Source organism: Podarcis muralis, chromosome 1 (genome assembly GCF_964188315.1).
Source record: "Podarcis muralis chromosome 1, rPodMur119.hap1.1, whole genome shotgun sequence".
Classification (NCBI taxonomy): Eukaryota; Metazoa; Chordata; class Lepidosauria; order Squamata; family Lacertidae; genus Podarcis; species Podarcis muralis.
The window spans coordinates 44,170,424-44,197,281 of NC_135655.1; the positions used below are offsets into that span (position 1 = coordinate 44,170,424).

Genomic DNA, 26,858 nt, shown 5'->3' on the forward strand with positions numbered 1-26,858 from the left:
AAGCATGCAAGTAACTTTATTAAACAGCGAATTTTATTTCCCAGAATCGTTACACACAAAAAGGAGAAATCTTATAAACATATACAAAAATATATTACAGCGTCTGTAATGATTCGTGCAGATAATCAAAGTGCAACACCAATGAATTTAAGCTCTTGGGGAGAAAATTAATATTTCTACCAAGAGTTTTGTTATTTGAACCTTAGCAAACATAAAGCAATAATATATATTCTCTTGATGACACTTGAAATATTTCACAGTAGTATAAGGATTGGTCAATCATTGTTATTTTTTTTTTAAGTGACCTGATCTTGGATCTATAAATATGTAACAATAATGGTATAGAGACTCTGATTAAATAAAGTGGTTCATATCATTTGAGGGTGTTTAGAACTATTAGACTATGGAAAGAAAACTAATTATAAACAGGTATAATGAAGATGACAATATTTGAGTGATAATGAAAAGGAGTTGAAGTGTGTATTATCAATGTAGGATGTAGCTCGCCACAAGGGAGATATGCCTAAGGGCAACTCACAAAAGACTCTAGAAGCATGAAAAAAGATGTCCAGATCAGTCATGCTTCATATTCCACTGATTCTTACACCAAGTATGAAGCCGCATGAAGAGGCTCATAGATCAAAACTTCGGGTTCTTGAAATAATAAGGATCATAGCCAAAACAAGCAAACAAGTTTCATTATTTGTGTGACTTTACCTAAAACCACAACTCTACCATGTTTAAAAGTCATTCAAAAATTCTGACACTGTAGTTGACAAAAAGATGGTTGTTTCGACTTAGCCGACTGAAATTGCAGCACATTTCAGTTACAAAACCTCTAAAATCACTGCAGTATAATAAATAACAGGAAAAATGATTTCATGGTGGGGAGAAAAAAAGATTTGAGGAAATTGCACAAGAAAAGCAGATGCTTAGATAAATACTAACTACTGTTCTAGAGAAAGATAGTGCAGCAAGAGACACTTTTCTCCAGAACATGAGGTCAATTAAATATGAGTGAAATTGGATAATTTAGCTGTAAGAGAAATAATATATTCTGCCTACACGTGATGTAACAGATAAAATCTGATCTTGCAGTCCCTTATCTGCTAGCATTCAGTGACTTCAGTTTTCTTCTGAAAAGGTAATAAAGTATTGTCAAAGAGTGGTCTCAAAATAAACACACAGGAGCAGGTAAAGACTCAAGGTGCAACAAGAACATGAACAAACTTCTTCCTGAAGTCTGGCCTCTTGACTCATTTGTCTTCTTTCCTTTCTCCCCTCCCCACATCACCCTCCCCATTCTTCCTATCCCATCACAATCCTGGGCAAAAAATAAAATATTCTGAAATCCATAAGCACCAGAAAGCAAGAAGAACACTAAGTTAGCCTATGCAACTTATCCCGAGTGATGTCTGTGCCTGTAAACAAAGAACACACACAAACCTAGTAGAAACAGAGCTGTTAAGTTTGTTAATTGATTTCTCACTGAACTATAGCATTAACAGGATGCACTAAGATGATGATTGCATCAGTCTTAAGTTTCTCAGCTACTGTATAGGGATAGGCTGATCTCCACACAACACAAACTGTGAAGGGGCCTTCTGCTTTTCAAGCAGGTCCAAAGTTTAATCCCTGACAACTCAGTTTAGAAAGATCTGAAGTTACTAGTTTGGGAAAGACCCTGGAGTGCCAGAATAGATAACAGTAGATAATACTAAGACAGATGGACCAGTAATGTGTATAAGGCAGTTTCATATAAAGTGTGGAGATTTCTGGGTGACAGCATCTGTTGCTCAGACTGAGTCCACAGGTGATAGCATAAGTGATTAAGTCAATGAATAGTACTTCGCTGATGCAACAGGAGAAACTGACTCATTTGCTCTGTCTTTCATGAAAGGACACCTACAGGCCTTTTGGCTAGACTGCTGTAGCCCTCCCTTGATGCATTCACTGTACAGGTTTCATGCCACAAGGCAGTCATAATCTAGTGGTGGTCCATAAATGAAAGAAGTGAAAATAACACTTTGTAGCTTAGAATATACAGGAAGGTTTCCTGTGCATGTTAAAAATAAAGCCTTAGAATTAATAGATCAAACTACTTTAACCTGTGCAAATTATAATCAACTAATTTAAGTCACCTCACCCTCCACTGACACAAGCATATATATATATATTCTGCAAAGTAGCTCTGTCACGTATGTAGGTGTGTTTTCAGCAAAGTCGTACTTTGGGATTAAGCCCTCTAAATGGACTTTTGCAAATCATCATTGCAGTGAACAGAGGTGTCAATATTTGTATATAATGCACATTATTCTTTTTCTTAAAAAAACAACCAAACAACTACCAGGGGCTTCACAGTATTACAACAAAAATTAACTTATGGAATTCATTTCCACAAGATGTGGCAAAGGCCTATGTATTTGATAGCTTGAAAAATGCCTAAGATAAATAGAGACTAGTTCTATCTAGTAGGCATGATGCTAAAAAAGAATCTCCATGTTTAGGAACAGCACACCTCCAGCTAGCCGATGTGAAGGTAAACAATGCGGAGACTATTGCCTTCATGTCCTGACACTGGGTTCCACTGTTGGACCCTTGGCCTGATCCAGCAGGGCTCTTCATATATATTCTACTTATACAGAGACAACAGTGATAACCTCTACATTAGCTAAAGAGCTGTAAGATTTTAAAAATGTCAAATTAAATATATATAACTTTCAAATATAGTAATTTGTTTATTTTCTAAATACAATTTCATATTCTTATGAAAGCTCTTTCCATACATACGTTCCCCTTTTCTCCTTCCCCAAACAATTACAACTTTGTAAAGAAGTCTAGTCCAAGACAGGCATTTAAGTTTTGGCTAAAAAAAACAAAAAAACCTGAACTGAAGCACATTCTTACAATCTCTAAATGGAATTGGAGAAGGTGGATTTTCTTTTCAAGTATGATTAGTGAACAAATTCCTGCCTCCTTGGAAGTGTAAAATGTTAGATTTCCTTTTAAGAATAAAGGTAGTTTTGCATTGTGTTATCAAAGTATTGTTTAGTATATAGTTGCAACTATTTTTACATCTGCTCAATCCCAGTTTAGTATTTTGATTGTAAACACAGTGGGGAAAAAATGTCAAAAACCTTACCCACAAAAACCAGAAGGTAATTTTCAAAGGCACTTGTAAGAAACACTCCCCCTGCTGCCCTTTTACTGAAGGGCCTTCAGATCTATTAACATAGGTTTATCCCTGTGCTATGTTGCCAGTTCCTGTAATGTGCATGGAATGCAGTATCTAACTGAGGGCCACTTCAAATGCCAGAAAGCATGTGGAGCCTGTCATGACACACGCCATGATTATACACGTTTATTTTACAAGATATACATGTTGCACAAATGCACATATGAGAAAACTGCCACTAAGCATCGCTCCCCAGTGCATGAGGTACACGATAGCTTCTGTGCTTTTTCGTGTGCAAGTGGTACCCATATAGGACAGATTCAGTGTTTGAAGTGGCCCTAAAATGCTTGACAAGAACCCTACCTTCAAGTGTGTTATACAATCTTTAACTGTAACAGGTACTGAACTTTTAACATTTTTGGAATGCGTTTATCACTGTGCCCCACGCAAAGGTTTTCTATGCGATGGAGGTACCAGATGGACAGGCAAGCTACTGGGGAGTTCATATCCCTCCAGTTTTATCTTGATAAGATGCTTTGCTAATGCAAATTCCTCCTCATCCAACATGCCATCGTTATCACAGTCAGCAAGCTTCCAGATTTTTCCCAGGACACTGTTGGGCAGTTTGGAGGTCAACATTTCCTTCTTTGCATTGGCCCCAGAGACTCTACCATTGACTGGCGAGAGAGTGTAAAAGATTTCATCATATATAGGTTTATCTTTGGCAACAATCCACTCCTCCTCGTCAGCTCCTTCCTTGGCACCTTCCCCATAGCCCTTGTCAAATGGTCCTACTGTGGTGCCATCAAATGCCCCACCTTGAACCTTCTGCGCAGGCGTGTTACGCTCTTCCTGGCTCACCAGAGTCATGAGGTAGGCAACTTTGTTTGCCAGCATATTATCTACAGCTTCAATCAGCTTTGGCTTCAGAGAATGGAATTTGGTGAAGTCGTATTTCTCCAACTGCTCCTGTGAAATGGAAAAACAAGTGATTGCAAGTAAGAACACTGTCCAACAATTCCTTGATAAAATTCTTGGCATCTGCCAAGTGTGAATAAGGATGATTCCAGAATGAATGTTGCATGAAAGAAGCCTTCAATTTAGGAAGCCGTGTTCATGTTTATAATTACCCAGGCTGCACCATAAAAAAACAACACAAAAATATAGTTCTGTGAAATGCTTTAGATAGAAGGAAGCCAAGGTACTTGAAGAGAAACAACAGAATGTTGACAGTAAGACTGTGTACTTACAAACCTTTACCCTGTACTGTCACTCCATGAACAAACACAAAAAGACACAGATATAATACTTCTTCACATAGTGTACAGTTAAACTATGGAATTTGCTTGTGCAAGATGTGGAGATGGCAACAAACGGGAAGCTTTAAAAGGGGACTAGATAAATTCACAAGGGCTCAGGTTATCAATGGCTACTAGTCATGATGGCCATCCATGGACTTCTCCCAGAACCAAGGCAGGATGCCTCTAAATATTGTCCTGGGGATCATAAGCAGATAGTGCTATTATACTCATGCCTTCCTTGTAGGCTTCCCATAGGCAGTTGCCTGATCACTGTGAGCACAGGAAATTGGGGCTAGATGGACCTTTGGTCTGATCCAGCAGGGCTGTTCTTATATTGCACCCCTACATATCTATTTACTTTACAAAAGAGGCTCTCTTAGGGCTGTTCTTGCATAACAAAATCACCCTGAATTGATGTTTCCAGGCAGTTCTGGCACAGTGGAATTATCTAGTGAAAGTCACAGCTTGTTATAACACACATTTCAAATGGCTTCCAGTTTGTGGCCCAATTATGATCTGAAGAGGTGCCTGCATGTGAATCCAGAGAGAATCTTGCCACTCTGGGACAGCCCGCAAAAAATTCAGCTTACCACAATACAGCCACAACAATGGCTGTGTAGTCAGCCTTAATTACTGGATGATATTCTTAAAGATACACTTTTTTGTGTTTGTTCATGGAGTGACAGTTTCAGTTAGCAATTCATTTCTCAATTGTCTCAGCTGTTCACTGTTTCAGAAGGGTATTGAGCAACTTGAAGAGAAACAGAGATATGACTTTCCACTGACATTCTCATAATCTACATACCTTTCAACGCCAAACTTGGAAGTTCTGCCATAAGCCCCAACACCACCAAATGCAACTGCAGAGGCTACAATATCAAGTAGCAGACCAGTATGGGGAATGGGGCTTTTGACCCCTTACCCTTTCAGTAGCTCTCTCCCCCAAAGTCCCCCAGGGAGGGGGTACTGGTATCTGCAGCTACAGGGTTTTGATTTCCCCCATTACTTCTTGAGATCCCAGGAAAAAAACCACTGGAGATGGGAGCTTTTAAAGCCTTTCCCCTCTTCCCTCTGCACAGAACTTCTGTTTCACATAAAGACACCACCACCCCAAGATCGATTTGTAAAGTAAAAAATCCCACTTCAAGGCAAAAAACTATATGCAACTCAGCATCATGTGTAGCTTGGCTCATGTGTAGTCCAGGCTTATGAAACCTGAAACAACAGCCATTTTTGAGCAATGCCTTATTAGTAAGCCCACTGATGTGCCTTCTACATGGTCCTAATTTCGAGCCAGATTCAACTACGAGGTTACCTATTATCTGTGAGGATTAAAAAAAGGAGTGGGGGATAACTATGAATGACACCTTGAAAGGCAGGAAATAAATGTACTGTTGTTTTTTGGTAGTTTTTTATGATAAAGCTGTGACTGAAATAATTAGAGGTAAACAAACTATCCATCTGTTGAGGTACTGTACCTGCATTTTCTTGACTTCAGGGAAATCCCCTTGTGAGATCTGGTACTGTTGCTGCAACTGAATATAAATCTCAGGTAGCTTGTTGATCAGTTCTTTCTTCTTATTTTCTTTTCCAAATACCGAAGGCATTTCCTTCTTCAGGTGACTAATGATATAAGCATGTACCTAAAACAGAACAGCAGGCGATTCAAGTTAGCAGTGATTTTCATGCCTCCTACCTCACAACAGATGTGAACAAGAAAAACCCTCAAGAGACATCAGTTTAATGTTTGTTGTATTGTACAAAATACACAAATACTAAACATTCCCTATACAGTGGTACCCCGCAAGACGAACGCCTCACGAGACGAAAAACTCGCAAAACGAAAGGTTTTTTCGTTTTCGAGTTGCCTCGCAAGACGAATTTCCCTATGGGCTTGCTTCGCAAAACGAAGCTTGCCCCGGGGACAGCGGGTCTTCTCTTTTGAAGCAAGGGGCTGCGGGGAGATCGCTTCTCCTGGTGCTCCGAAGTGGGGTGGGGGGGCGGGAACACCTGCCCCAGCCGCCGGGCTTCGTAGCGCTGCTGCGAAGCCGGGCGGGGGGCGGGAACACCTGCCCCAGCCACCCCGCTTCGGAACGCTGCTCCGAAGCGGGGTGGGGGGGCGGGAACACCTGCCCCAGCCGCCGGGCTTCGTAGCGCTGCTGCGAAGCCGGGTGGGGGGCGGGAACACCTGCCCCAGCCACCCCGCTTCGGAACGCTGCTCCGAAGCGGGGTGGGGGGGCGGGAACACTTGCCCCAGCCACCGGGCTTCGTAGCGCTGCTGCGAAGCCGGGCGGGGGGCGGGAACACTTGCCCCAGCCGCCGGGCTTCGTAGCGCTGCTGCGAAGCCGGGCGGGGGGCGGGAACACCTGCCCCAGCCACCCCGCTTCGGAACGCTGCTCCGAAGCGGGGCGGGGGGGCGGGAACACTTGCCCCAGCCGCCGGGCTTCGTAGCGCTGCTGCGAAGCCGGGCGGGGGGGGGGCGGGAACACCTTCTGAAGGCGGGCGGGGGGCAAAAGTCTTTGTCCCCCCTGCCTGCCTTCCCAGGGGCTTTTAAATCGCCCCGGACAGCGGAGAAGTCCTCCGCTGTCCCGGGGCGATTTTAAAATGCCGCCCGCCAGCATTTTAAGATCGCCCGGACAGCGGAGAAGTCCTCCGCTGTCCCAGGGTTTTTTTAAAATGCTGGGGGTGGGAAGAAAAGCCCTTGTCCCCCCCCCAGCCTTCAGAAGAGGTCCGGGGACAGTCTGTCCCCGGACCTGGTCTGAAGGCGGTTTCCCTAGGAACGCATTAATTGATTTTCAATGCATTCCTATGGGAAACCGTGCATCGCAAGACGAAAAAACCGCAAGACGAAGAGACTTGCGGAATGAATTAATTTCGTCTTGCGAGGCACCACTGTAATTGACACACTCATTTTAGCTTTGCAGAAACTGCTCCCCATCTCCAAAAGAAGAAAAAAAGGGATTATAACATTCTGTCTCTTGAAGAGAAAAAAGTGGTAGCCAGGAAAACTACTGAGATGTCGCTTTGCAGCTTAGTGCAAATACAGGTGGCTGAGATGGCAGATAATGACTACGTTAAGGAAAGCTAGGGCCTCCTTAAGGGAAAACATATTATTTGCTCATAAACCTTTGTGAATTTAACCTATGTGGTCGTCATCCCCGCCCTCCCAAAAAAATACAAATCTATCAGTTAAAATGTCTGGTTTTGACATCAGTTTTAAACCATAGTTAAACTTAGCTGTGCATGGGGCTAAAGCCATGTGCCTTTCACTCCTCCCCTGCTGCTGCTAGACTGCCAGGAAACAAGCCATGGTCAGGTTTAGTGTTACACCCAAAGCTGGGCTTGTGATTTGTCTTTCTCCAAACAAACCACACGCTGTAACCAAGGTTTGTTCTTAGCTTTCTGCTTATGGTTTGTTTGCCCAGGTTCAGCTGTATTGCTAAGTTTAAGGTAAAGGTAAAGGTACCCCTGCCCGTACGGGCCAGTCTTGCCAGACTCTAGGGTTGTGCGCTCATCTCACTCTATAGGCCGGGAGCCAGCGCTGTCCGGAGACACTTCCGGGTCACATGGCCAGCGTGACAAGCTGCATCTGGCGAACCAGCGCAGCACACGGAACGCCGTTTACCTTCCCGCTAGTAAGCGGTCCCTATTTATCTACTTGCACTTTGACATGCTTTCGAACTGCTAGGTTGGCAGGCGCTGGGACCGAGCGACGGGAGCGCACCCCGCCGCGGGGATTCGAACCGCTGACCTGATGATCGGCAAGTCCTAGGCGCTGAGGCTTTAACCCACAGCGCCACCCGCGTCCCTTTATTGCTAAGTTTAACTATGGTTTAAAGTGGCATGTGAGCAAGGCCAATGATATGGATTGAATGTAACCAAAGAGAAGTATGTGTTATATATTTGCTGCCTCTGTATTTAAAGACAACTACAAAGAGATGCCATGAGGAAAGCAGAGCAGTTCCTGTCTATGAAAAATTAAGCTACTATTTATGTATCATACCTACCATGGACAGTAAACTGATTGAAATGAATCACTTTAAAAGTTTATTGAATATTCACTTTAGCAAGAACAAACCCTACAACCCTTCTTCCTGTCCATCACTTAATCACCCATCTAATACAATGTGAAGCAGAAACATCAAGCACTTAACTATATAGACAGACAAATACAGACATAAGGAACATAAAGAACCAAGCAAACATCAAGCAAACCAGAGTGAGCGAGCTACTGTAACAGAATGAAGGTGAGGATCCAATTAGGATGTATTGATCAAGTGTGTGCAAATGAGCTTAAAACATGGTGTCTGTATATTATTTTTATGCAAATTATGACACTGATCCAGCAAGTTTCTACATTCTTACTGAATGTGATCCATGATAGAATGACAAGATTTTGATGCAAGGAGTATGGGAAGTCAAATGCTGAATGCCTTTAATAGTATTTCCCAATGCCTCATTTAACCAATTACATTTCTTCAAAGCCCCCATTGTGCTTTTACAGATGAGGCTTTCAGCCTTCAAAGCATTTAAATATGACCTATCACACTGCGCACAAGGAATACCAGAGCGGCTGATAAGACCCTGAAGTTGATAGGGAGCTGACAACTGACTTACTCAAATATTCTAACATGATAGGAATTTCAAGAGTATGCTTAGGAGGGGAAAGCAACATCAAAATGAGAAGCTACATAATACTTTTGCTTTTCTATAAAAGAAAACAAACACCCACAAAAAGAAAGAAAGAATGTGGTGCTCTAAAAGAACTGCTGTATTGATTGGAATCCATTTAAAGTCATTTCAAACTTCCTTTTCAACTCTGTTTGCCACTTAGACAATTAACAGTTTGGCTTAGATTCTATGTTAAGCTAAGGAAGTTCAAGGAAGCAAAGTTTCACCTCTTATCCATGCACCCTTGCAGTCAGCTACAACACCCCTTCATGCCCCACAAGACTGGGTGGGGTGGGGAGCATTGTCCAAAACTGGACTTTGATCCTAAGATAAAGATGTTTATAAAAGGAATGTTTCCCATGCCCTCACCACCACCCCATCCCAGATTGTTCAGGAGGGCCCCAGACTCTCTGGATGAGCTTTTGAGGGGCTGATGATGATTGGAGGAAGGAGGATGGGTTGAGAAACTGTCCTTTCCTTTTACAGCTGTTGCATACTAGGTCAGAAGTGTCACTGGGTGTCCAGTAAAATTTCCAAGATGTCTTTCCTGCTAAACCACTACCAGTTCAGACTCCACATATGGTTAGGATTTTTTTGCCCCAATGTGCATAACTTTATAGCTGCTTACACTGAAACGGCATTTGCCATTTTAAAGTTCATTCACCCAATTTGGAGAGATCTTTTGGAGTTCCCTGCAATCCCTTTTTGAACCCCAACCTGAAAAAATTGTTGTCATCAGCAATCTTTTTCTGTCCATCCTGAACTCCAAGTCATTTATGAATAAGTTAAGGACCACAGGTCCCTGTTGGTCTGGAAAGTTTCCTTTCCTCCCATAAAAGTAAAACAATAATCACCTTGATTTAATACTGTCACCTCAGCTCACTTTACAGAGGCTGTCCACTGCTGCACAGAAAGCAGAGAAGATAACAAAAACGGCACTTCACCAAGAAGTGCTCAAGGAAAGCCAAGCTTTATCCCACAATTTTACCTTTGCAAGTCGTGATCTCTTGATAAGGTCATTCAGTTTTCTCACTGTTGCTTTTTGTGGTAGGTTCTGGATGTCCTGGAACAGATCTTGTGCTTCCACCTCAAACAGCTTTCGATTCTCTGAGTTTTGCAGGGGCTGAGACCAAAAAGAGCCAATGTAGACACGCAACACCTCTGGAGTGTTAATCACTTTCCCCAAAGACCACATGAGTGCCCCATAGACTCTCATTAACTGCTGGGTGTCTACTTGGTCAGCCTTATTCAACACAACCCGGATCTTGTCATCCTGACCCCGGAACGCTTTGATTGCTTCTGAGAACTCGTCAGAAATATCAAGTTTGTGGGCATCAAATAAGAGGATGATACGATCAACACGCTCAGCAAACCACTGCAGAACCTGACAGAAGTCATAGCCTGAAAGAGAAAGGGGGGAAAGAGAGGGGAGGGTATAAAATCTGACAGTGCTTAGAATTATTTAGAAGTAATTTTAATTTTCTAACATAGGTACTTGGAGAAGAGTCTGGACATAATTTTACAATGCTTGGGAAAACAGCGAGTTCAGATGTTGCATTGGGGCAAACTCAAGATACCTTAGATACATTCAGTGAGACTTCTTGCAGGTTCATGCTAGCTTTGATGATGCAAAGGGTATTTTAAACCACAAAATGTAGAAATTTTATCTGACAGAAATTCTGTCATCAATTATTACAGAATTTCAAAGTAATATTTAATCATGCACCTAGTTCTCCCATTGAATTTTTTTTAAATTGCCATTAATTTTGGCTGGATCACTTCCAATGTAGTCACGGTTTTTAAGTTAATTAAGAAATAGACCTTCTAAAACGTGCGCGCGCGCGCACACACACACACAGACACAGACAGAACCCTAGATTAGGAGATTTCCTGATAGATGGAGAGGTTATATGATATCACTGGCAAATCAGATATCAGCCAAGAAGAGGAAATGGTAGGAAGAAGATAACTATGTAAGTGCTCAAGGAAAGCAGCTGGGTGGTCTTTAAAATAAACATTTTCATTTTGGAAAGCAAAATGAGGCTTCTCTCTCTCTCTCTCTCTCTCTCTCTCTCTCTCTCTCTCTCTCTCTCTCTGTGTGTGTATATATATATGTGTGTGTGTGTGTGTGTGTGTTTCTGTCCCTTTACACACACACACACACACACACACACACACACATACACAGAGAGAGAGAGAGAGAGAGAGAGAGAGAGACTGATCCAACAAGTAAAATTGTGAACTTCCACATCTAAGAGCTCCCTTGCATTTAACAATCCAACAGATTCTGCTTCAGTTTTGAAATTAATATTATCCTCCAGCCTGGTATTGGACAAAAATGCAAGGGAACAGAAACTTGTGCTTCTCCAAAGCAGAATACACCATGAGCCTGGTTTGTTGGGTCAGGATGAGAGAAATGAACCATGAGCTCAAATTCAGACATCACAACAAGCCAGAGTCTAGCTTGATTCCCAGCAGCTGTAGGAGTTGGGGAAGAGTAGCACTGTACATTAAACCACAGCTTGTTTTGAACTGTGGTTTAATGTGACGTGTGAACTGGATCATTGAATAAGCCTCCATGAGGAGGAACTATGATAACTGGGAGGTCAAGCATTGAAACAGACCTTTATCCTGCTACCAATATATACTCTGTTGTCTGTTTGAAAAAACGAACTCTAGTTGTATAAAGATGAGGGCTGTGAGTTTTCACCTTATAGAAAGCAATACCAACATGTGCACAACAGATTGCAAAACATGGATTTAATAAAACCTGGTCCCTATCCATTCAGCAGGCATTAGTTTAAAACAAGGCACCAGAGACTTCCAGGAATGTTACTGGACCATGTTGTCACCAAGCTGATAGAGCAAGCACTCAAGAGATTAGCTGGATTAGCCTGTACAGCAAAACAGGTCACTAGTCCCTGCAATTATTTTTCTGCACTACTTATTTAATTAAGAACCTGATGTTGTTCTGTTTGTTGTAAGTACTCTGGGATGGGGAAAGGGTGGGACATACATTTTACTATAGATAAAACAAAGCAACAAGCTCACCTCTGCGTATTCGCTGTTTCTCTCCTGAAAGAATGCCGGGGCTGTCTATGATGCTAATGCTCTTCAGAACCTGATTGGGCAACTGAGCACACATGAACCTACAGGGAAAAACAAAAGGGCCCAGTTATTTTAATATTAGTTTTCAGACCTCTAGGAAAAGCAAGAAAATCCTTTTCTGTATCTGAACAACAAATGAGGGAACCCTCTAAGTATATCAGATAACATTTCTGTTAGACTAAGTTATATATATATATATATATATATATATATATATATATATGCATATGCCTGCTGCTTGGGAGAAAAGAAATGACAAATCTAGACAGCATCTTAAAAAGCAGAGACATCATCTTGCCAACAAAGGTCCGTATAGTTAAAGCTATGGTTTTCCCAGTAGTGATGTATGGAAGTGAGAGCTGGACCATAAAGAAGACTGATCGTCGAAGAATTGATGCTTTTGAATTATGGTGCTGGAGGAGACTCTTGAGAGTCCCATGGACTGCAAGAAGATCAAACGCATCCATTCTTAAGGAAATAAGCCCTGAGTGCTCACTGGAAGGACAGATCCTGAAGCTGAGGCTCCAATATTTTGGCCACCTCATGGGAAGAAAAGACTCCCTAGAAAAGACCCTGATGTTGGGAAAGATTGAGGGCACAAGGAGAAGGGGACGACAGAGGATGAGATGGTTAGACAGTGTTCTTGAAGCTACCAGCATGAGTTTGAGGCAGTGGAAGATAGGAGTGCCTGGCGTGCTCTGGTCCATGGGGTCACGAAGAGTTGGACACGACTAAACGACAACAAGAAGTTATATATGTTTATATGGATATATGCAGAGAAAGAAACCACTCTGAAAGTTAAAGGAATGCAAGAGGGGGTTGTGGAGTCATGTGGACTAGCACCTCCCCTTCAGCCATAGATGTGAGAAAGGGCTCTTTCATGTAGGGCTGCCATATTTCTAAAAGTAAAATTCCAAGAGCGAATATCCTGAGATTCCCCCCCCCTCACATGGAAATACTCTACCATGCATTGGGAAATGCAGGGGGCACTTCTCATGCTCATTGAATGCATGGCTGGGTGTAACCCTTCTTACCATCCCACTAACTTGCAATATGTGAGGGGTGTTATTCTAAACTACCTTCCTGCCATACAAAAAGAAGAAAAGCCTTGCTGTATTATAGACATTCTCTTCTCTGTGATCAATGTCAGTACAAATGATCAGTTGTCAAGACGGACTTGTTTCTTTCCTGAGAACATTATTTCAATACATACAGGATTTCCTATCAAAGCATCCTTGTACAAAAACAAAACTCATGTAGTTTTAGGAAGAGCCATGCCACATAGAGAATAATCATTGGTTACAGTTGTGACTTGGATGTGCTGAATTAATGTTACAACAAATATGAGATGGGCTAAGGGAAAGGGGTGGGGGGAAACGACAGATCAGTTCATGATGGAGTGGGCATCTGGTCCCCAATTTCTCACATACCAACCACAGCAAGTAGTGAAGGAGAAGCAAGAGTAAGATTTCTTCCTCATTCTTGAAAGGGGAAAAAGTGACCAAAAACTATAAAACACACATGGCTATTGACAAATTCTAACCCATATCCTAGTTAAGAGAGTCTTTTCACACTGGTGCACAAGTTAAGAAAACACAGCAAGCAAACATACCAGGTGGAGTAATGTATGCTGTTTAGTTTCATCCACTTTTAATACTGCTTCCCCCATTTAAAAAAATAATAATTCCTAGGGTGCAATCCTATTGGTTGTCCTTGTGCTGTTGCTCGAACAGAGATAACAGAAGAGAAGAGAAGAGGTGGCAGTTTTTGCAAATCCTTCTCCTCCTTGCAGCTCTCAATGATACTCACCCCACAAATCTGTTCTGGGGGATTGGCTGACCCTTAAGAACAGATTTTGCAGCATGCTCCAGGCTGCAGGAGGAGGAAGACATGGCAAAAATCTCTCACCCTCCTGTTAGCATGCACCTCTCACTGCATCTAAAGTTGGATGCAATCACTGATGTTTTGTATGGTGTGGGCTGCAGATTTTTTAAAATCAGATTGTTTAAAAAAGAGCTTTAAAACCAGATTTAAGATTGAACTGGGGGGGAAAATGTTTTACAACATATTCTAGAGAATGTGATTTTCCTCCTCCTGAGCTATCATATTTTCTGCAAAATCCTTTTGACTTCAGCTGAGTATTACTGGAAGCTAAAGAAGCCAGTATTAGGAGAAGACTGAGCTCTTTCATTCCAGCTAAACAATGACACAATGTTTAAAATTTTCCGGAAGCCAAGCAATGAAGAAGTAGGAGCAAGTTTTACAAGAAAAACAAGAACTGCAGTGATATAAGGAGATAGCACTGTGCAATACAGCTAAGCTATTTATAGGAACGGGGGTAAGGGCAGCAAAAAAGTAAAAAAGTGGGAAAGACATTATATAGCAGTATAAATGCAAGGTGTCTGAAGTTTTGATATAGACTTATTAAAATTAGCATTCTACAAACCTTTTGCAAGTGAGAAGCAGCCCTGTGTGACAATATGTTTAACAGCATCTATCCGATTAGAAAGAGCTAGGCAAGTTTGTTTCTATGTGCACTGGGAGAGCGGAAGAAACCCCACAGAGAATGACTGAAAACAACCAAAGCCAAAGAGGGGTGTGAGTACACTTCGAGAACAGGATGCACCCCACCCTTGTCTTCCCTTTCCCATTGCTCATGTCACAAAAGCAGAACCAGAGTTTAGAAGCTGGTTCCACATATTGGGGGTGGGGGTGCGATGGCGTGGGCCTGGGGAGGGGGTGAAGCGAAGCTAACAAAACTTGGCAGCGTTGCTTTGCTCCTGCCAGGGTAGCAGAATTGGAGCTTGTACGTCAAGAGTGAGAGAGGTATGGAAAACATCTGCCTCACAGTAATACTTCATCATAAAGCTCTCTCAGTCTCTTACTTATGCTGCCAGAAACAAACACACACAATGGTGACCAATGAACCCCTTTAGGGCTCTCCTTGATCAATGGGTGGTGGTGGAAACCTGAAGAACATTATGAACTCATTGGCATGCTGTACCTGCTGATGACTACAGGCAAAACAGAGTAACATGGTACTAAAAATGTAGCTTATCAGTCAAAACACCAATGCCCGCAGAGAGCAGCCAACGTTTAGCAGATTAATGGCAGTAAAGTGAGATTGTTGTTGTTTAGTCATTTAGTCGTGTCCGACTCTTCGTGACCCCATGGACCAGAGCACGCCAGGCACTCCTGTCTTCCACTGCCTCCCGCAGTTTGGTCACTGCCTTGCCGTGGCGAAGGGGCTTGAATAACTCAGAGAAGCTATGAACTATGCCGTGCAGGGCACCCAAGATGGACAGGTCATAGTGGAGAGTTTTGACCAAACGTGATCCACCTGGAGCAGAAACTGGCAAGCCACTCCAGTATCCCTGCCAAGAAAACTCCATGGACAAAGTGAGATACAGAGCTTAAATTTATGTATTTAGATATTCAAACTTCCAGGGTGTCTTATCTGGAGCAGCTCTGGAATTTGGCAGGCTAGAAAGCAAATACCTACAAACCATGCAAAGCCTGAGTCATTGCTATGGGAGTTGGTCTAATATTTTCACGGCCCTTTCCATAGTGTGAGGCTCACCCACAGCCAAGAGAGAAGTAGTCCCACCCCCAAATAATATTCTTCTTGGCTCATTTATTCATTTTCCAAAGGTTTTCATTTACTATTTGGAAAGTTTTGAGTCATCATCCTTGAAGGTCTTCCAAACTCTTCCAGAAATCACTACTCAGAAGCTGTTTCAACCACTTAAATGGGTGCATTCAGAACTTACAAGGGGTACTGAGAATACAGCAGAGTAACAACAGAATGACAACTACTAATACGGTACAGATATAATGTGGAGCAGTCTTGCCCCAGTTACATCTGAGGAGTGCCCATTAAAGAAACCTAAGCACTAATATAGTTTGCATTTGGTCCCCCTTAAATATTGTACTTGAAAGTACTACATGGGGCTAGATAAAACTGCAATTCTTATTTACACTTAGAAGTCTCATTGTTTTCTGAAAAACCCACACATTACTTTCAGCATGCACCCAAACTTTGTGTTGGTCTTTACTCAGTGCTCTAAGGCAATGCTGGAGAACCCACAGCCAGCAGGCCTAATCAGGTCTGAGATGGGTCCCAATCTGGCCTTGTGAAGCCTTTTGCCATAGCTATGTCTGCCTGCCCCACCCCTGACATCATATGCTGGTCCCACTCACCTGTCGAAAGCTGGCCCATAGGTGGGCAGGAAGGCATTAGGGATTCAGGCTGTCATATGGATCTAATTCTCCACCCCTGCTCTACAAGGACATTCATTTCATGAGCTTTTGCTTTAAAAGCATTAATATTAGATGTGCATCATAGCAATTCTAATAATGTAATTTAGTCTAACAGAAAGAAGTTTTCTTTTTAAAAAACACACAACTATTTTGATCACTTATTTTTCTATATTTCCCATGGGGATAGGAGACAAATGAAAAGAAAAATGGTGAAGGAATAAATAAATATACAATATGCAGCTGCCTCTCCACCATTGACACACACCTGCCATTATTTTAATCAAAACTAAGGAATGTAGACATATTCTACTCCCAAGATAGCAAACAGCAGGGACAATCTGATCAATGGAAGAGGGCTGGGCACATATTTAAGATCATGCCCAATAATTTGCAATTTCTGGATTTTCTTGTTTTTAAAAACATTGAATTCAATACTTTGAGGGAGGAGAAAGCTTCATAGCTGCGGCCAACAAGCAACTCATACAATGAATACTTACAGTACTCTAGCACTCCATCTTGGGAGTATTCATTGAGTGCAATTCAACCCCAAGAACAAAACAAGCCTGCACACAGCATCAAGAATTGTTCTCCCACCCACCCATTACTTACCTATTCAAGAATGCATTTCCAAAACGGCTGAGTTTGCGAAACGGCTTTTTAGGGTCTACTACAAGAGCATTCCCTGGGACACTCCCTTCGGTGTCTCCATACATGACAGCAATGAAGGAATCTGTAGTTGGTTCTGGACCAATCCTCATTCCTGGAAAGTCCTGCTCCAACAGATACCTGTGGAATGGGAAATAAGAATACTAAAATTGAAACAATCAACAAACTGAGACACAAAACATGAAGGGCAACCCTTCTAACAGTAAGTAGGGAGGTCAGTAGCCAACTCTCCCTGAATGGGGATTTCTACAAGTGTCACCATCACTGAGTCACCCACTATATTTCCACTTCTGTCTGCTGCAGGCTTGTAAGTTCACCATTATCTGCAAATAAAATCTATGGGAGTGTACAGAAGTAAAAAAAAAAAAAGGTTAGGCCCTACAGCTAGATGAAAGAGATTTGGTTAGTTAGCTGGTTGCTCAAATTTTTGTAGAAGAATGGTTATGTATAAGAACAAAAGAGCCAACAACCCTTTAATCAATCAGGTTTGAAAGTTAGACTGATTACAGAAACAAGTTCGGCTGTCACCCACATAGCAACATTTTTGCCTTATGGAGCATTTGATCATGGCCAACTAATAGGCAGACAAATAGCAATATTGGACTAGTCAGTTGCCTAGGTTGCCAGTCCTAAAGAGAAAACATGTAAAAATCACTATGTTTGTTCAGTGTTTCCCTGAATGATATAATTCACTTATTTTAGTAACATAAATGAAAAATTAACAGACTTTGACAGCCACAATAAAAGCTAGATGAATTCAATTATAGCTGGCATGCCAAGTAGCATTATTTCCAATCTGCTCTCAAATAAACCATGTGTCAATTATTTTTCCACTACCCACATCCATAAACAATTACCTAGCAACATTTTATTGGGTTATCCATTTCCTGCTTTACACAGGGGGGAAATAAAGGCAGGATAGAAGATATGAGGAATTCTTTATTGTTGCAGGACAGAAATTCTGTATTTCTGTTGCACACTGTCAATAAAAGAAAAGCTTCAGCTCCTTGTAATTGGGCTCTATTAACTTTGTTCTTGTTTTTAAAAGGCAGTCCACCCTCCCTGCTACATTTAGGCAACCATACTGCAACCAGTTTCACATGCTATCTGTGCTAATAGGCAATTCACTAAGATATCAGCTCTGGGTGCTATAGCAACAAGCCAAATTCAAATATTGGGAAAGGGAATGAATATTTAATTTCATGTATCATGGCGCATCGTAGTGCAGCCATATTTAAAACACTGTGAAGAGTTCTGATCAACAAATTTCTAAGAGACATGGTACAGAAAAATGATTTAGGGGTTGGAGCCTGTGTTGTGTAGTGCTCAGTGTTCTATTCTACAATATGTCAGGCTAGGTAGGGCCTAGGAGACCAGGGTTCAAATCCTCATTCAGCCATGAACGTCACTGGGTGACCTTGGGTCAGTCACTGTCTCTTAGCCTACCTCACAGGTTTGCTGTGAGAATAACATGGGGTGGGAGGGAGAACTATTTATGCCATTTTGAGGTCCTTGGAAGAAAGGTGGGATATAATAAATACATAATAAATAAATAAATAAATAAATAAATAAATAAATAATCTTCCCTGTGGAAGAAGACCGAGCAAGACAGGTCTTTTTTCATTTAGAAAAATATATAAATATAGATAAAATATAGATAAATATGTACATGGTTAGGAATGATATATTTGGAATGGATACAGAATATGAAACATTTCCTTCATTACACCTCATGTAAGTTTTTGTTGTTGTTGTTGTTTAGTCGTGTCCGACTCCTCGTGACCCCATGGACCAGAGCACGCCAGGCACCTCTGTCCTCCACTACTTCCCGCAGTTTGGTCAAACTCATGCTGGTAACCTCGAAAACACTATCCAACCACCTCATGTAAGTACTTTATGGGATTAATTAACCACCATATGGCATGATAAACATTAGTCCCCCCCCCATTGTTTTTTATTAAAAGTTTTAGGATAAACCAAGGGATACCGAACAAAAACATCATGGACTCGAAATAGTTGATCTCTGACTCGTAATGTGTGAACACTTCTGCCCCCTGTGTACTTCCCAAGGTATATGGCTAACCAATGTTGGAGAGAGAATGCTAGACAAGATAGACCTGTACTCTTATACAGCATTTCAGGCTGCAATCCTAAACACATTCAATAGCATTTAACTCAGCAGGACTTACTTCCAAGTAAATACGAACAGGACTAACTTGAACTAAATTGCTCCATGTCAGAGGTTTGCGAACCTAGTGCCTTAAGAAGTAGACACACACACACACACACACACACACACACACATTACCATCTTCCTTCTCAACTTGCAAATTGCTCATAAAAAATAGAGGCAGAGTACAATAAAAGCGGACAAAAGTGAATTTCCCCCACTCCACTCTGTTATATTATTAACACAGGAAAAGCAAGGATTTATGTGGCCAGTAGGTATCAGGGGAGCAAAAGTTCAAAGGCATAGAGTGATATACAGGAAGGCTATTTTAAGATAGTCTGCAAAATGTAGAGTAGTTCACACAACAGACATCCTGAGGATATCTGAAGATTGATTCTTGGTCTTCTGCTCACATTTCATTCCCACCCCCATCCTCTTTCAGCTCAATGGAGTCAATTTTTCCTGAAGCCCAGTTCAATTTGAGCTTCAAACTAGAGCAGTGCTAAGAGTTATCCTTGAGTCCCTGCTGTGGTAATCACAGAAGTACTTTTCAAACTCCACTCCGGGGAATTTTGGGGTAAGTTCATCAGGGAATCCACAGTGGGAAGAATCTGTAATGCCAGACAAGCCTTCCTGCACTTGTTCTGTGGCAGCAGAGGGTATGGTGTGTCCCAGGTGGAATGTTAGTTCACACAGGACAATGAAGAGGCCCAGTTAAGCCCAACCAGTGCTCCACATAAGTCAACCATGGAATGCCTACTCCTAGGAAGTCATAAAAGGGCAAGTGAAAGGAAGCAAATAGACTGCTGTAAAAGAGGAAGGGAGGGAAGGGGGGTGGGGGAAAGATGTGGGGATGGGGGGTAACTTGGTGACAGTTAGGAGGGGAAGGAGAAACTGAAGACAGAACCTTAGGAATAAAAAAGAAAGACAGCTGAAAAGGCATCAGGAAGCAGAGGAAGAGCTGATTCAAGCTATCATATTTTGTGTCGTAAGCTTGTTTGAACGTGGTCAACATGGGCAAGAGAGCCAATAGACTGATATGAACTTCTTATGGCTAGTTAGAAATAAAGGGCTTGAGGCTAACTTCATTGGTACTTTCAGTGGCGTAGCGTGGGTTGTCAGCACCCGGGGCAAGGCAAGTAATTTGCGCCCCCTAACCCGTGGATTTGCGCCCCCTAACCTGTGGATTTGCGCCCCCTAACCTGTGGATTTGCCCTAACCCCAGATGTTGCGCCCGGTGCGGCCGGCCCCCCCCTGCACCCCCCACGCTACGCCACTGGGTACTTTGGTTTATTCTAATTGTTAAATTATTGTTTGGGCTAACTCTTTTAAGCTATAAGAAATCTTGCTCATATCCATTACACTCTAGAGAGGTTGCTAACCAGTCATCTTCCTATTCATAATTAAAAGCTGCACGATGAAAACACTTCTAATACACAGAGGTTCCATCACAGACAGACAGGCAGGCAGAGGTTCGCAGCCCACTATGGAAAGGTTATCCTGAAGGGAAACTATTTGAAAACAACCAGTCTGAAGCATACTTGCTTCAGCAATATGGAAATGCTTCACTTGCACCGCTGGGCTTCTAGGATGAGGTGAGTTGAATCCATAAATTGTTCTGATGGGCAGTGCAGAGCAACAGGGCTGATCTCTTTCCTCTGTTATGATCACTCCACCCTGAATTACCAGGCTAAAAACTATTTTTTACTTACTAGCAAAAAAGAAAAAAAAAGAAAAAGCAAATCCTGTGGTACTAGATTTGCTGAAGAGTAGAAATCCTGTTTGAAATAAAACGCATGGCATTTGAAACCAGTAAGGAGGAATAGAAAGTGAGGAGGTTAAGGAGCGCATGAAATCTCAGCAGTACAGCGAAATGTGGGCACTCTCTGTTCTGCCTCACAATCAGACTAAAAAGGTCAAAGAGAGAAAACTGTTTCATACTCATTTCTCCACATTTTACATACATGAAATCACAGAGGAGAAATACCATAAACTGGAAAGTGCATGCAACAAACCAGAAAATATTTATGTGATTATGCCTTCTGGTAGAAGCATAGGCACAATCAACCCACACATGTACTGTCTGGTTCACAAACTAACCTTTCTCTGTACAATCAGGGAGTGAGGAGAGAAGAGGTGAGCAACTACAAGGGATATGGTATTTCTGGTGGTGGCATATCAGATTCTTAATCTCAGTTACCTGGTGCATAACCCAATGACCTTCAGGTGCCAGGTTAGAACAATTTTGTTTCTCCAGGCTTCTAATTGGCCATTAAAGAGTTTGCTGCTTCTGAACAATGCTTTTTTTGTTTTTGTTTTGAAGGCTGACTGGTTATTCAATGCCCCACCTACATACAAATCATCTAAGTCATCTTCAGAAACAACAGATGTGTATCATTCCCCTGAGCTGACCATGAAAAAGTAAACAAATAAGAATGGTCAAAATTCCCAAAAAGCAGTTTTAGAAGAGAATAGAGTGGAGTGTCTAGATTTTCCAGATATTCACATATATCCTGTGGCACTGGTATAGCTTTACAATAAAGACAAATTACATTACACTTTTGTTTGATGTGAATATCTGTTAAAAAGAAAACACTTTATGAAAGAAATGTCTACTTATTTGCAACCTAGTAAGGAAAATTGGCATTCTATATAATTCAAAAATTATTCAAAAAACAAGCAAATTGTTAATAAAAGTAATTGGTCAAAATCTTATTCCATTAATGCCTACAGTTACCTTTGCAATAATTTAAAGTGAACATTTCAGACAAGTTACAAGTCTGAGAAGTGTGTTGATAAATGAAAGAAGAATGCAACTAAGTAATGTATAGTATAATGCATATACAATGTAATGTGTAACATATACAAATTGTTCAGTTGTGTTTTTCCTGTACATGGAAAAGTAAAAAGGAAGGAAAGGAATTTCCCAGAAATAAAATTATTTGTTCTACATGAATTTTAAGTTCTGTCTGTAAAATAACCTAGTTATTAGGGTTTTGAATTAAAATTAGATATTCGTTTCGAAGCTGTCTAGGCAAACACTGAGGAAGAAAACACAGCCATAGTAGAAAAACACAATGGCAGAATCATCTTTGTGGTCTGAAGTCAGGAAAGCTGTTACTGCAAGTGTACTGTACAGTTTTGGAATGTAAAGAAATTCAAACATGTGGTTTAAAGGACACTTTTAAAAAATCCCATGTTACATAATTTCAGTCATCAATATTGTACACTCTTCTGCACAGCAGTAGGCATTCCTTATTGTAACCATCACAACAGCACCTACTACCTCAAGGTCATTGTTCTCCTTAACCACCTCACTTTCCTTTAACATCTTTACATCTAATTGCCCTTAGGTGTTAAAAGCAAAATTGAAGGGTTTTGTGGTACCTTAAAGCCTAACTAATTTATAATGGCATGACTAAAGTCCACATCATTTGTTAGTAATGCATGTGCTATTGTCACAAGACAAAATACTAACACAACTTCTCTTCTAGAAGACATTTGCAAGTGGAAATTTTTTTTGCAAGTTGAGGCCTATTAAGAAAAACATCCTGGGATAATTACCTATGGGGTGTAGCACTGACTTTGTGAAGGTAAATATTAAAGCTCAGGATAACTGGACAATGAGATGTCAGAAAGGTAAAATGCTGAAAGGGCTACACTCTGACGTACCAACCAAAGGATGAGAAGCCCCAAGCATGGGAACCAAATGTGACCTTCCAGGTTTCTTTCTCTAGCCTCTGAGATTTTCCCTCACTGACCCTATTTCACACATTTCTTGAGTGTATTTACCTGGCTAGAATATGTCCTTGAACTATGACAATGTATCTTGCATTGGTTAGTACACACATTGGGGCTCTTTTTCAGCCAATGGGGCACAATCCCTTCTGTGCAACCTTCCAGGGCTTGTAAGCTGTTGGTGGGCAGGGCCAGAAGCAAAGCTGGAAGAGAAAATGTATCTGGATTTTACTTTTGTGCAGTAGTTTCCATGCACATGCACCAACAAAAGAGCCCTCACATGTGTACTAACCAATGAGCTACGTGGGACTAAAGAAGAGGGAATGTGTGCAGTGAATATTCACCACAGCAAGGGAGAGCACTAACAGGATTAATATCTAGCAAAATTAGAGATTATACAGCATGAGCTGTTATGGAATATTTGGTAAATATATTCTGTGAAGCGGGACTAGTTTGGCTCCAGAATCCCTACATGTCATGACAAAAACAAAGGTATACCCCTACTATGCAAACTGAATCAAAGTAGAGATCCAGTTAAACGTAATACTAAAAAAACACACCACAATACATAATAGATGGCAAGTGAAGATGCCCAATTTGTGAGGAGGTACTGCCACTGTTTAGCAATAAGAGCTAGTACAGCCCATATACTCTCAACCTGAACTCTTAGTCTGCAAAATGGGAACATTATCTTACAGGTTATTTGGAAAGATGAATTATACTTGGATTTCAAAGCATTAAAAATATTACCGTAGTGGACTGGCCTGTGTTGTTCACTCAGACAGATAGAATATGGTAGTTACCCAGCAAGACCCTAACAATAGAACAGACAGAACACTGAAGCTTATCCTAGTTCAACACACTGCCCAAAAAGGGAGGCTTATCCACACAGATACAATCGTCAACACATTCACAAGAAGGCAGTGATGACGGGAGCGGAATGCCTCTCAAGTTCACCTATGTGTCCAGTTAGACTGGCTGGGACAAACAAGAGAACCCATCACCATTCACTACTACAGACCCTTCTTTCGAAATTCACCAAACCCCCACATCTTGTGGCCAGTTCAAGTATTTGCTGTCATAGTTAACAGCATACATACATTGGGGTTTAGAACCCCATGCCTTCCAAATCATGACTGATCCAAGGATGTTATCATTGTTTACTGAATTTTCATCCTGCCCTTCCTTCCAAAGGAGCTCAGCAACCACTGAAGAGATTAAAAATACCGCTATAAAACAAAAATGTATCTAAACATTTCCAAAAAGGGGCAATATACATACAAGCACAATTCACAGGGTGCTTACTTTATTTCTCCCCACTTTTATGACAGCGGTGGATAACAGTAATCAAGTGGACCCCACAGCAAAGGAACAAACAAAAAAACCCTACAACCCAAACTTGCAAATCATTTTTGGAACTAATAGGCAAGGTGCAATGGTTCAACTAGGCCCAGGTTTAAATTCCCACTTGACAACGAAATCCTCTCGAGTTTCCTTAGGCGAGTCACCTCCTTTCGCCATAACCTACTTTACAGGGTTGTTGTGAGGACAGATGGCAAAGGCCACCTTTAGCTCTTTGGAGGAAAGAGAGGCTATAAATATAAAGGACGATATAACAAACTTGGGCAGGTGTCACTTTTTCAAATGACTGTGGGGCAATGACCTGGAAGTTAGTCATATTTGAGTTACTTGCTCAGAAATGACAAGAGGGTTGCCTCACCCCTCCTGCACTTCCAAAGGCAGGTCAAGGAGACACCGAGCAGCTGAAAGATTTCCCCCTTGTGGTTGCAGGCACAGGAGCCCAGCCAAGGCATGTGGCGGACCTTATAAGAAGACCTCCATATATATCACCTTTAGACTAATAACAAGAAGGAGGAGGAGGAGGAGAAGCAGCAGCAGGAGGAGGAGGCGCCTGGGGCTTCACAAAGGGAGAGATGGGCCAGTTTGGGCCAGAAGGGAGACGTGCGTGCCTGAGGTGACGCGCCCTTCGCCGCCTGGCGAGGCCGGGAGGCGTTTCCCCCAGGCGGCGAGCGCGCGCGCGCGTCGGACCTACCGGATGAAAGTGGTCTTGCCGGTGCTGTACTGGCCCACGAGGAGCACCATGGGCTTGTTCTCGAAGTCGGCGGGCTCCAGCGCGGGCGAGTGGAACTCGTGGAAGTGGTAGTGCTCCTCCAGCGGCAGCAGCTTCTTCGCGTAAAGCTCCTTCAGGCCGCCCGTCACCGTCTCCACCACGTCCTCGCCTTCCCCGGGCCGGTGGCGCCCGCCTTGCTTCAGCCAGCTGAACATCTCGACCGCCTCTCGCAGCAGTAGTAATACTAATAGGACGCAGCCGCCGTCCACCCACCTCGCTCGCCTCGCCGCTGCCCGCACTGGAAGGCCGAGCCGGCAGACGGCGAGCCCCGCCCTTCCTCCCCGCTTCCGTGCCTTCCGCCCTCGCTCTGCGCCGGCCTCTCTCGGTCGGCGGGGCGGAGGCTGGAAGCACCTCAGACTCAGTTTTCTCTCGGTCACCCAACAGAGCTGCTTGCGAGGGGCGGGGCTTGGCTCCACGTTATGGTGCGGTTACTATAGGGATCTTGCTCTTCTCCATGAGCCCAGTTCCCCCTGGTGCTGACTGGAAAGGAGAGGCGAGCAAGCCAAGGGGCTCCCAGTACGTTTCCAAGCGCAATTCAAACTGTTGGTGCTGACCTTTAAAGCCCTAAATGGCCTCGGTCCAGTATACCTGAAGGAGCGTCTCCACCCCCATCGTTCAGCCTGGACACTGAGGTCCAGCGCCGAGGGCCTTCTGGCAGTTCCCTCACTGCGAGAAGCCAAGTTACAGGGAACCAAGCAGAGGGCCTTCTCGGTAGTGGCACCCGCCCTGTGGAACGCCCTCCCATCAGATGTCAAAGAGATAAACAACTACCAGACTTTTAGAAGACATCTGAAGGCAGCCCTCTTTAGGGAAGCTTTTAATGTTTAATAGATTGTTGTATTTTAATATTCTGTTGGAAGCCGCCCAGAGTGGCTGGGGAAACTCTGCCAGATGGGCAGGGTATAAATATTTAATAATAATAATAGTTGTTGCTGCTACAGGGAGCAGGCTCCTCTGGCACTCGCTCTCTGGATGGCATAGCAATCGGGGAGGGGATCAAGGTGCCGTGCATGGTTCTCCCCCTCCTTATTTAATCTCCACAACAACCCTGTGAGGTAGGTTAAGCTGAGAGGCAGTGACTGGCCCCCAAGGTCAACCAGTGAGCTTCATGATTGACTAGGGATTTCAGCCTTGGTCTCTGGCAATTCTCAGTGATGGCGACAAGGGGCAACTACTACTGCTTGCCTGTCTTCTCCGTACAGTACTTTCCTGCGCTGGAAGGCTTTACTTCCTCGCTGTCTGCTTCTCAAGGTGGAGGGGACAATTGGGCTCCCTACGCTCAGCTCCCACCATTATGCCACCCAAAGGGGAAGTGCACAGGTGAGTGAGAGGCGGCAGCAGCTGTAGTTTGCATGAGCAGCTGTCTTTGCCCACCTGGATGCCTGTGTGCAGTGCCAGATTTACGTATAAGCTAAACAAGCTATAGCTTAGGGCCCCACTCTCTTGGGGGCCCCCCCAAAAAAATAAAGGGAAAAAAGATGTACATTTCCAAAATATAAGATAAAAAACAAATTAAAAAAACCTACATACAGCAACAGTGTTTTGTGTTGTGTAGGCTCCTGTGATGTAAGTAATGGGCCCTGCCTATTAGCCTGCTCCCTAAAATATCATTGGTCTGCTCATTTCTATATATAGGGT

General features: G+C 42.6%; 1 protein-coding gene across 1 annotated transcript; it reads right to left on the reverse strand.

The window, feature by feature from the left end:
* Positions 1-25,676, reverse strand: EHD4 (EH domain containing 4). Its single transcript, XM_028723686.2, has 6 exons — positions 25,143-25,676; positions 17,125-17,301; positions 12,199-12,296; positions 10,136-10,548; positions 5,955-6,119; positions 1-4,144 (listed from the first exon to the last, which is right to left on the reverse strand). Exons 1-6 carry the CDS (start codon positions 25,373-25,375, stop codon positions 3,608-3,610), a joined length of 1,623 nt encoding a protein of 540 aa, XP_028579519.2. The 5' UTR covers positions 25,376-25,676; the 3' UTR covers positions 1-3,607.
* Between the last annotated feature and the right edge of the window lie 1,182 nt (positions 25,677-26,858).